Source organism: Gouania willdenowi, chromosome 3 (genome assembly GCF_900634775.1).
Source record: "Gouania willdenowi chromosome 3, fGouWil2.1, whole genome shotgun sequence".
NCBI classification, from domain to species: Eukaryota; Metazoa; Chordata; class Actinopteri; order Blenniiformes; family Gobiesocidae; genus Gouania; species Gouania willdenowi.
In genome coordinates, this window is record NC_041046.1 from 13,844,751 (window position 1) to 13,857,144 (window position 12,394).

Here is a 12,394-nt window from a genome sequence, read left to right on the forward strand (position 1 = left end):
ATATCACCAAGTTTACCATTGTAACGGTTGTTAGAGCTGCTATCTTTACCAGGGAGCAAATATTTATTCTTGGTGATTGTTTTCCGGAGTTTTACTGGGCTTTTTACTGGCGATTAATTCCAATCTCCCTTCCGCTCCGTGGTCCAAACTGAAACCGTGTGTTATTGTTGAGCTGCTGCTTCAAAACTAAAATCAAAATAAAAGTGAAAACAATTCTCATGTGTGGTGTTCTGTGTTATAGCCGACAAGAAAAGGTTTGTTGCGTGTTTTTCCCGATAGACGTGATACGTCATGTTCTTCCCCTGTCTAATCAGAGCCTTCCCAACCTACAGACCTAAAGCGGAATTGAATAAAGCTGAATAAACCGGTTTTCCATGTAAACCTCAATTCGGCAATTACTATTTCCATGTAAACACGAAGCAAAACCCTTTAATTCCGACTGATTTAATTCGGAATAACTAATTTTGATTTAAAAAACATCATGTAACCGTGGCCATTGTAGAATTAGTGGATCCAAGTTTGAAGGGTTAAGGGAAAAGGCATTCTCTGTTCTTGATTTGCACTGTTATTGAGAGAGTTCAGATGACAGTACATACACTGTGATGTGAAACTGACCACTAGCAAGGATGGAATCTATAGCTGGGTTTCCTTTACCCTTGGAAATTCATAAAATCCAAATAGTACAATAAAAACTGGTAATATCACAACATTTGTAATTTGTAATATCACGACATTTTTTTACACTTTCATGAGGAGGAATTTCAGACATTTTGATATTGAAATGTATCACAAAAACGCTATGGGAATACTTTTTCCACAAATACAGTGTGACGTACTTGGTCACATGACCACTTCTCTCAGAGAAAACATGACGCGGTACGTGTGAAAAGAAGAGGAGACTGGAACATTTCTTAGCATTACACTTTAAAATTATTACTGCCACATAAGACGTGAAACGACAAAGGAATACAGAGTGTTACTAGGAGGTTCTGAGTGTCCGTCTTCCTGCAGCAAAGGGGATGAGATTTCACGGGAGTTACGAGGAAACAACATTCAAAGCGCAATTATACTTTGTCGACATTTAGAAATATTGCTTTTATTTTGTGAAAATCTGTCATGGAAACCCAGCTATTGTCATGTGTGCTCTAACTAAGTTAGGAGTTGAGGTTAAAGCTGCTACCCCGATAGTTTCTTAATTAGATAAAATCATAGTGTATGCTTCATAGATCAATAAATCCAGCATCATTTATTCCAAAAAGAAAGGAAAAAGATCAGAAATGCGCATTTTTGCATATTGCATTGTGGGATGTTGAGTCCTCCAAACAGATGCATTTAAGTGTTTTCACTTAATTCTAATTGTGATTTCCTGTTTTTTTTTCTTCACCAGACAAGATAGAAAGTGATATGTTCATCATGTCCAGTGGAAATTTCAACCTTTTTCCTTTCTTTTTGGACTAAATTATGTTTGATTCATTGATCAATCTGGCGTATGCTATGATTTTATTATATGAAAAATATTGGGGATAGCAGCTTTAAACATTGTAAAGGAATTGGTTGAGTTTTTTCATTACCACTAAGAAAATCTCTGATCAGCTGTTGTTTGATGCATCCTGACTTTTTAAGCCAGTGCAGTGTCACTGTTCCTCTGCAACATGTGGACAACAGCTCTTTGGTCCAGTGGTTCTCAAAGTTTTTTGCTCAAGTACCCCCTTTTTTCTTATTTCTGAATCCAAGTACCCTCTTTGTCTGACTACAACATTTTACATAGAAAACTATATAAAAACAACTATTGATCGTAATGATGGAATGAACGAGTAATAAAACACATTTTAAATAATCTCATTTTATGAATAAGTGGAATGAAATAGTATTTAGTGCGGTGGCTTCCAGATCTTTTTTGGATCGTGACCCCATTTTGATATCAATAATTTCTGGTGACCCCAAAGACATTTTTTGATGTTGTTGAGCTCATATTTAGTTTTTTTTTTGCTGTTCTTTTTTGCTACATTTTAATTAAAATAGATTTATATTTCACAAAGTGAAAGTATAGAAATACAGTTGTTTAAGATTGTGTTGTTTTCATTAAAAAATAGAATAATAATTACGAAACTTCAAAAAATTCAGAAATTTCAGGCGACCCCTCATGGGGTCTTGACCCCAAGGTTGAAAAACACTGATTTAGTGGCACCTGAATAGATTTACTTCTATACTTTTTTAAAAATTATTTTTGGTCATCTCACGCCTGGTGTGGGTCCAAGACTGATACTTTATTTGTTAATTTTCTTCTCTCTCTCTCTGGTACCCCCTGTAGTGCCATTGTGTACCCCTAGGGGTGCGTGTCATGACATTACTCAGCTTAAGAGCTGTAGTTTTTTTGCTTTGCTTTCATTTGCAGAATTATGTAGAATTATATTATTATGGGAAGAGGAACTGATCAAGTTTCATCACATGATTCACACAGTGTGGCTCGTATATAAACACAGTATATGGAGGTCTCTGTGAGGTCACTCAGATAATCTTTCTTTCTTTCTCTCTCTCTTGTCCTCTCTGTGGTTTGCTGACAGGCAACTCTAATGATTCAACAATGAACCAGACAGGCCTTTTAATCAGTCACTTATCACGTCTGCTGTAGGTTAATGGGAAATGAGTCTGATGTTTTTGTTTGTAAAGCAACATCCCAATTAACAGGCCATATTGGATCATAATGGGTTCAAAAGGCCGCCGTGCAGTGAAGAATAGTTTACTTTGAGCACGTTTAAACAGTGTCCTTCACTCCTTCTTTCACTGGTTCAATGATTCCACTGCATATACGGATATTCTCCATCTTATTTCTTGATAATAACTTAAACATAATTAAATAAATGCACGATTAAATGATTTTCTGCAGGCTGTGTTATGCTTTTTTTTAATTCTTCTAATGAATTATCAATCTGTGGTATGTAGAAATAGTTTTCTTAATCAAAATATGTTGAGATGGCCTGTTACCTCTCCAATAGACCACAGATTTCACACTCAGTCATAGTGGCATTTGTCGTGCAAAAAAAGAGTTTTTGGTTTAATTTTCATACACAGTTTTGTGTTTTTCATTTTATGTGTTTTATGGATTCTCATCTTTTTCCTCCAGTATTCTGTACGCAGACATTGTTGGTTTTACACGGTTGGCCAGTGACTGTTCTCCAAAGGAGCTCGTTATTATGCTCAATGAACTGTTCGGGAAGTTTGACCAAATCGCAAAGGTATGTCATTACTTTAAATTTTCTCCTGCAAAGAAAATACATTTGAAAAGTAAAACGTTAGCTCTAAGAGTCTAGAAAACATTCTGATGAATGACTTGATGAGTAGTCACTTTTATTGTGAATGTTTTCCTGACTTTTTGAAGGAAAATGAATGCATGAGGATTAAGATTCTTGGAGACTGCTACTATTGTGTATCTGGGCTGCCAGTGTCTCTGCCTAAACATGCCAAGAACTGTGTCAAGATGGGGCTGGATATGTGTGAAGCCATCAAGTGAGTGTTTGTTTCTCTTAATATCTGGCATTGACTGATTGTTTGCAGTTTAAATGGACATGTAATAAACGCCTCTAGGCAGGTACGTGAAGCCACAGGAGCAGAAATCAACATGAGGGTGGGAGTTCACTCAGGAAACGTGCTCTGTGGAGTGATCGGCCTTCGCAAGTGGCAGTTTGATGTTTGGTCACATGACGTCACTCTGGCCAATCACATGGAGTCAGGAGGCCTCCCTGGGTAAGTATATGTGCATCCTCAGGCTCACCTTGTTTTCTTATAGATTTACTTAAAGGATGTCATATCAGTAAAAAGTTTGTCTTAGGTTTACATCAACATTAAATCTATTCACTTTTTACTAACTGAATATTGAATGTGGAATTGTTTAACCTTTGTCTTGCTTTGTGATAGTGTCGATTAAGTCTTTATGTCTGAGTCACATAACGCCATATTAACATTGAAAGCTATTCTATTGTTTGTAATTCAAGGACTGCAACTAAATAAATGTATACAATTTTCCCGATTTAACACTGCAACAGACTAAGGGGAGGATTCACTAAGATCTGAAATAAAGGGTGGTAAATCAGGTGCGTTCCTAAATCCTTTGGTGGTGCTGTTTCTTCACCTGCTGTAGGGAATCCACTAAGATTGCGGCGCAAATAGGTGTGTGTATAGAAGTGGTTGAAACCATTCTATATAAATGAACATTTTGCTTGTTCAACATGGAGAGATGAGTGCACAGAAGCAAAAAGCTGCATTTGAAGAAGTGAAATTGGAGGCAGGTGGACTTATGTCTGCTGCACAAATGTTCAATAATGTAGAAAACTAAATAAACAAATAAAAATCCTGTTTAATAAACTTTTAAACTTAATTATATTTTTTCCCCCTAAATTAATGTGTGTGCTCCATCAGTTCCTGAAACTTTGCTGTGATCAGTCCATGGAAAACATCATCCAGCAGGTCTGAACTTCTGAGCAGCACTGTGTCAAGCACACTTAACATGTGAACATCGCTGTGTAAATTACACACACACTTTACTCTGCATTTTCTCATTCTCATTTTTTCCATCTCCGCTGTGTTTTGTGTCAACATTCAGTCATTCAGTGCAGTTATTATATCTGTGTGTGTGTTTGCACATTCCTGTGGGTCGTATTATTTTCAGCGCAGAAACAGTCACCGCAAACATTTCCAGATTTGATGAATTGCATTGCGTCCGCTGCATTAATTTATTTGAATTTATCCCTGCCATTTTCTTGTGATTCGCCTACATTACATATTCATCTGAGGGAAATGCACTAAATGGAATGTGGGCACATTGTGACGCGCTGAACACGTACAGTCCTGATTCCCTGGGGTTTGTACCCCTTATTAGCACGTGGAGTGACATTTGCACACGTTTTAATACCCCTAAACCTGTAGTGAATCCACCCCTTAATGTTCTACCATTTCACTAATGCAAACTACAGTATCCACATTGACTATCCAGGTAAATCTACCATAGCTTCATTTAAACTTGTATTCTAAGATCAGCATGAATAAAGGATTAGTTCACAGCACAGGTATCTTTCTAATAAAGTACTTCCAATAAGTGGTACATTAGGGTGAGTGTGATTCAGAGAGAACAGCACCAGCTGCTGATCTGGTCCTATGCCTTCCCTAAACAGGCGTGTTCACATCACAGAGGCCACTTTAAAGCACCTGAACAAGGCTTATGATGTGGAAGACGGCAACGGTCACCTCAGGAACCCCTACCTCAAGGAGCTGAATATCCAAACCTACCTAGTCATCGATCCAAGGGTAAATGCTCTGTTGGTTTAGTTCATTTCCACTTTTATTTGGAAAAAGGATCTTCTGTCCAGAACAGGGGTGGACCTTTAATCTTCTATTGTCATAATTTTTGATTTCATATTATTTTGGATGTCTATCAATATAAATTCCTCTTCTGTCTTTTTTACTCTCGTGCTCTTAAATCTTTGACATATTCTGTTTTTGTTTTATTATAATGGACAATATATAATATATGGACATACTCTCCTACTATAACAACAGTTATGTGTTGAGTTTTTGCTATTTATGACAGTAAAATGAATCCTGTTCATGTTTAATAGTCCAAGGATTCCTCCCTGAACACCCGTGCTGCTCCTAAACCACGAGTAAATGACGGTCTGAAGATGAGGGCGTCTGTGCGTATGACTCGCTACCTTGAATCCTGGGGGGCCGTCAAACCATTCGCCCACCTCCAGAACAGAGAAGGTTTTACCCCGGACACTATCGTCAATGGCAAGTCACGTTTCAAGGTAACTGTGCAAGACTGAGGATGTTCTGATGAGTTACATCAAGATACATTACTTCATAACATTGAGGTCATTCAGAATTTTTTTTTCCACTGAGGGATTATTGTTTAATCTTCTCCAGGACATTCCTCTGCGATCTGCCCCCGGTAACAAGATCCCTGAGAGGTGAGTCAAATCTTACCCAATTATGAGTATTAAGTGTGTGTACTGTATGGGGAGTGTGGGGGAGGGGTGTTTGGATGACGAGGAGAGATGGTGTCATCACATTTTAGTAATAAGAGTTTACAGTACAGGTGATGGAAGCTTTATAAAGGATTTTTACAGAGACAACTTGAAATATGTTCAGTAATGTTCTTCACAATGAACAACCCAAAAGAAGTTTACTTTATAGTTTCCAGATCTCAAAATTCAAACAATGTTTGCATCCTAAGATGTCAAACTTTTCATAAAACATTTGTTTTAACTGTTTTCTAATAAGAGGTTGTTGTTCATGTTCCTGATGCTGCACAAATGCTTCCTATTTCTTGCTTTATGTCAAATGTGCAAAACCATGAAATAAGATGCTGGGAAGTCTCTAGATAGAGGTAGGCACTAATTAGCTGTTTATATAACAGGGAGAACAATATGTTGGAGTAATACTTAGTTTGTTTTCATCGGGAAACTAAAGATCTCGTTTAAAGTGCTTTTACTTTTTAACCATTCTTAAAAAAGGTGAAATCACAAATCCTCCTAATATCACTTATTTAGTTTCTTATTTTATTAAAATACTGTTTTTATTGAACACAGTTTCTCACTGCCACTGGCCAAATGACTTCCCCAGGTTGTCATTCATTACACTAATTAGGGCATGCACAGGTTCTGTATTACACTGGTTGTTGTGAATAAGGTAGAACATGTTTTAAAACATAATCTTTATCTTGCAGTTTAACTAATGAGTTTATTAGCATTATGTATTTATTTATAACGAACAAATAAAAAAAATGTATGAGAACGAATAAACAAATCTCAACAGAAATCTCTATGAAACAAAAAAAGTACATTTCTGTATCATACATTTTATTCGTTTGACAAGGGATAGGAAGAAGCCTGTGCTTGTCATGTCCTACCCCCATTCTTCACCGTTAACAACTGCAAAATCCAATGAAATAAACTAAATGGACAATACAAATAAATACTGTAACCAAGCTATTGAGAAAAACACAGCAAAAACAAAGAAAATGCACAGGTGTTATCAACATCTGTGAGATTTACATTCTCCTTCATTTCTGTAATTTCCAAAGATATATCTTTTGTACATTTTTTAAAAAAACTGCATTATGTTCAAACTTGGTTTAAATGTTTCATCAAGATCATTCCACAAATCCAGCCCACAAATGGAAATACACTTGCTTTTTAAATGAGTCAGAGCATACTGTTGTTTCAAGTTTAATAATAATAATAATTATAATTATAATAATAATAATATGGCTTGGAATTATAAAGCGCTTTTTTCACACCAGTCACTCACTGACTCATACCGGTCATGGCAAGCTACAATGTAGCCACAGCTGCTCTGGGGCATACTGACAGAAGTGTGGCTGCCATTTTGCACCTACATTCATGCACAATTCATACCCATTCATACGAGGCAATGTGGGTAACGTGCCTTGCTCAAGGACACAATGACAATGACTCAGCTAGAGAGGGATTTGAACCCTCAACCATGGATGTCGGACTAGGGGAGTAAAGGGTACTGAGTACCCAGGGCCCAAGGCGGGAGGGGGGGGTCAGAAGACTGTTTTCTATACAGTATATGTACGAAAATGCACTTAAACATTTTTAGATTATTTATAGTATATGTGAATGAAAAGGGCCTTGTGTGAAAATAAGCTGGTTGTTAAGCACAGTTTTCCACCTCCCCCACCCTAAAACAGTTCAAATGGTATGACCCACATGTGGTTCTGTTGCTGCGCTGTGGCTGTGACGTGGAGCAGGTGATAGACAGCAGCAGGAAACCATGTCTTTCCTCAAGAAAGGAAAACAGCCAAAATTGCAAAATTATTAGGAGTCACAAACACAATATTCAGTAAACCACTAAAATATAGTAGAACAGATCTATAAAAGGCAAAAAACTAAACTGTACATAACTTACAGTAGGGGCCCAACAAGATGGTTTGTACCCAGGGCCCAAATATGGTGCTACGCCCCTGCCCCCATCCCTTTGGTTATTGGACGACCCACTCTACCACTAAGCCACAGTCTCCCAGTTTAGTTTCCGTCTAAAGTTATAACCCCCCGTCTGTCTGTGAACAGTTTTGATGTGTTTCCAGGTAGCTGTTTATTTTTTGATTTATACATTATCTGTACAGTCTTAAATTGTACCAGATCCCCAAACTTTAAGGTGTGTGATTTTAAAAACACTATATCGGTGTGTTCATAAAATCCTACATTGTGTACTGTACATTAGCTGTAATTAACATTAGCATCGTCTAATATTAACAGACTTTCTGGTGCAAAAGATGAATAGCCAGATAGATAGATAGATAGATACTTTATTGGTCCTGAGGGAAATTCAAGGCATCCAGTATCAGTATACAAGACAGGCAGGGCACAAGACACAAGTACAATTAACAGTAACCAATAAACAGTAGACAGTAAACACTATAACAGTAATAAGTCAATACACAGTAAACAGTAACCAATAAAACAGTAAAACTAAACAGTAAAAAGTAAAGTTAAACAATAAACAGTAAACAAAAAAACAGTAGCTGTGTATAGCATATCCATCCATGCTGATGACTAGTTGACTTAACTTGAAGTAAAGATTGACAATGACTTCAGATATTTGCAAAATGTTTTCAGGTTTTAGTGACAATATTAAGTTTTTCTGCAACAAGCAGTGGCTAAAATAACAGGTAATAATTTTAAAAGAAGACGTAACAAATTTTTTTTAAATAACAGCAAAGCATAACAACAGGTTACATGTATTCTGTTTTTTTTTATTTTGCAGAAACATTGTACTTGAATGAACTTAACAGTAGCATAACCAACTTAGCATCTGCATTGCTTCACCCCATGGAATTAAATTCAGAGGGTCCAGCTCTGATAGTGGGGTCTCCTAACCTTCTTCCACTGGTCAGGGGTCTGCAACCTTTACTCTACAAGGAACCATTTAACTTCATCTCACCTGGATTAAAGTCCTCCTGGAGCCAAAAAAATACCTTGTCAAGGAAGACAATACAGTAAATTAAATTATATACAATTACAATTATAAAGAACAATGTTTGATTTGATTTATATTGATCATGTAAATGGAAACTTAAAAACAGTTTAAAATAAAGTTAAATAAATTGACATCAAGAAATAAAACAGTATCTTGCATCTTCAAATTCTTACACATCTCAGTTTACATAAACACAATGTTATATTATATATTATATATATATATATATATATATATATATATATATATATATATATATATATATATGTATGTGTATATATATAACATACCATTATTATGTTTTAGAGCAGTGGCTCTCAAACTAGTTTGGTTTCCTTTCTCTTAATTCTGAATCCAATTCACAACTACAACATTTTGCTTAGAAAACTATTTAAAATCATCTATAGATCATAATGATGGAATGAATGAGTGATTACATACATTTTAAATAATCTCATTTTGTAAATAAGTGGAAAGAAACAGTATTTAGTGTAGTGGTTCCCAACCTTTATTTGGATCGTGACTCCATTTTGATGTCAAGAATTTCTGGCGACTCCAAAGACATTTTTTTCTAGAATTAGTTTTTTGATCATGTTTAAGCTCAGATAAAAAAAAATTAAAATTCTTCATTTTAGTTGAACTCGATTTATATTTCACAAAGTGAAAGTATAAAAATACAGTTATTTAAGATGGTGTTGTTTTAATAAAAAAGAACAAACAATAATTACAACATTTAAAAAATGTATTTTAATTTTTCAGAAATTTCAGGCAACCACATTTAAACTCCTGGCGACCCTACATGGTTTCCCAACCCCAAGGTTGTCTCTCTCTCTCTCTTTTCAGTGGCGTCATTGCATACCGCTAGGAGTACACGTACCTCCATTTGAGAAACACTGTTTTAGAGCCTGTCCAGCAAAGACTTAAAAGCAACATTCATCTCCCAATTTAAAACCTGTTTTTCAAAGTAAAAGAAGTGACAAAGCACCCTAACTCCTACAGCTGGGTTGCTGCTGTTATTATTGCTTCAAATATTTTATGGATATGTAATTTGTCTTAAATCTATCAGTGGTTGGTTGGCTGGCTGTAATCATGTGACACAGGCAGTGAATGGAGAGAGAAAGCTTCAAAGGGTTTCTAACTTTCTACTGATTGGTGGCAGAGACTTGGCTCCACAAACAGTGTGGGATGTAATTAGAGTAGATGAGTGAAAGAGAATGCAGTGTCCTTCAGATTATGTTGATTTGATTTCAATGTCCAGCATGCAGCGTCAGTGTAACCACTGATCTGATATGATGTTATTTGGTTGGGTGTGTGTCTCTGTTGTGATGTGCTGTGTCTGTGTGTCTTACTGTTGGACCCTGACAGCTTTGATGAGTCTCTCGAGGAGCCGTTCTCTTTGTCTGCCTCTCCATTCAGCAGCTATAAGTGAGTGGAGCCTCCAAGGACTCCATTCTGACAGAGCAGTAGTTGGCAAATGAGCCCACACAAACAGCATATTTTTGGTTGTGTCAAAAATTGTATTTCCATTATTGAAATATAAATCCTGCTTCTTACATTTATATCACTTTATTGAAAGTGTAACTTGAAGAACTCAGTGAAATACACTATATTAGTTTACAGTTTGACATTTTATATTTCAGTAATGTACTTGGAGTGTGGTTATTCAAGTTGACAACTACTGTCCAGGTGGAGATCCTTGCCATCCCAACACTAACTCCCAATAAAGGTTGTAATTCCTTCCTCTAACAGTCCTTTTTCCCATCAAAGGAACACAAGCTGCCCATTAAACCTTGTTAATGGATTGATAAACTCCTATTAATCACTAATCCCTGACTAAACATCATATTGGGCGTGTGTGTATACGTCTGGGCATCTGGGTGAGTGTTTTCCTACTAGGGTGTTTCCAGAGAGAAGCAGGACAGACACGCCCCCTTCTTATCCCACACGACGTCGTGTGTGTCCCACATCCAGAACAATCCATTGAACGCTACCCTCTCACTGTCTCCAACCATCGTCGTCTTTTCTCACTAATGGTCACAATCACTTTAACTCTCCTCCATGGTGGAAAACCCACATGACCTGATCTGTTTTTCCAGCATCTGTTCTGGTCATAGTGTGTGTGTGTGTGTGTGTGTCAGTCAGTCCCATCCTGATGCTCTCTGTGCAGGAACAAATCCCAGAAGACCAAGTTTGATGAGGAACTGCACAATGAGATGACCACGACCATAGATGAACTCAGCAGCAAGTATGTCCATTAATCATTCATTCATTAATACAGACATAATTGATGTGCCCTCCGTACATATGCACTGCAATAAGTGCTCATAGCCAAGGGCGTCAGTTTGTTTTGAAAAGTGTGTTGGGGGGGACGGGGGGACTGGGACAATTACTATTAGCAACAATGACTTTTGAGAAGTGCTTGGGACGATGAGTATAATTGGTTTCTCTTTAGGTAAGGCTAAAATGTGTCTGCGGCACTCATTTCATGTTAATAATAATATTATTATTATTATTATTATTATTAATAATAATAATAATAATAATAATAATAATAATCACTTTTATATAGAGCTTTTAAAGAAAACTCAGTGAACAGGTGGGTTTTTAACTGTTTTGAAAGATTGTAGTGAGTCTGAGGCAGAGATGTTTGTGGGGAGAGAGTTCCAGAGGGTGGGGGCGGCTGTGGCGAAGGCTCTATCCCCCAAAGTACAGTGCTTGGATTTGACAATGGGACTGAGGAGGTTGGAGGGTTGGTAGTGCTGCAGAAGGTCAGAGAGGTATGGAGGGGGAGGGGCCAGGTTATTAACTCATTCACTGCCAGACATTTTCAGAGCAGCCAACCCCATATTGCCAGGCGTTTTAGATGGTTTTCACTGATTTTTTAAGAACCACAGAATATTTTGTACTATAACAATCTGACATCTGAAACCAGATTCTGAAATATTAGACTCTCTAGTTTCATCAGAAAAAAATATTTTGTTTCTAGCTTGGCTATTGCATTTTCATGTGATTGTCATGTATTGTATTAATATTTAATCATTCCCACCCAGGGGCACTCCCAGGGTATTTGGGCATGAAAATAAACCTCACTGGGTCCCAGGCCAGTTGGGAAATTTTGATGATATTTATGACTTTCATTAAATGGTAGGAGAAGCACTGAAAATACAGTTAAATGTATTTAGATTACATTATTAGCTCTATATTTCAAGACAATTACTTACATTAAAAACAAAAAATAAAAATAAAAATGAATGAATGGAGATGTTGAATTTTTTTTGTAATTTCAGTAGAAAGTGAAACAATTTGGTTAAAAAAAGAATGAGAATTTTCTAGTTGTATATTGTGTTTTCAGGAATTTTTAAAAATTTCACAACAAATTTTATTCTTTAATGTT

The 12,394-nt window shown here is 36.6% G+C and overlaps 1 protein-coding gene across 7 annotated transcripts in view; it reads left to right on the top strand.

Annotated features, from left to right (window-relative positions):
- Window positions 1-12,394, top strand: part of adcy7 (adenylate cyclase 7) — a 99,596-nt gene that overhangs the window by 70,012 nt on the left and 17,190 nt on the right. For 6 of the 7 annotated variants that reach the window (XM_028475120.1, XM_028475156.1, XM_028475114.1 and 3 more), the window contains 8 exons: window positions 3,125-3,236; window positions 3,380-3,507; window positions 3,586-3,744; window positions 5,169-5,301; window positions 5,613-5,801; window positions 5,920-5,963; window positions 10,366-10,425; window positions 11,168-11,245. In XM_028475120.1, the coding sequence (XP_028330921.1) occupies window positions 3,125-3,236; window positions 3,380-3,507; window positions 3,586-3,744; window positions 5,169-5,301; window positions 5,613-5,801; window positions 5,920-5,963; window positions 10,366-10,425; window positions 11,168-11,245 (903 nt within the window). The remainder of the gene's footprint in view (window positions 1-3,124; window positions 3,237-3,379; window positions 3,508-3,585; window positions 3,745-5,168; window positions 5,302-5,612; window positions 5,802-5,919; window positions 5,964-10,365; window positions 10,426-11,167; window positions 11,246-12,394) is intronic. The other variant, XM_028475149.1, reaches the window with a different exon arrangement.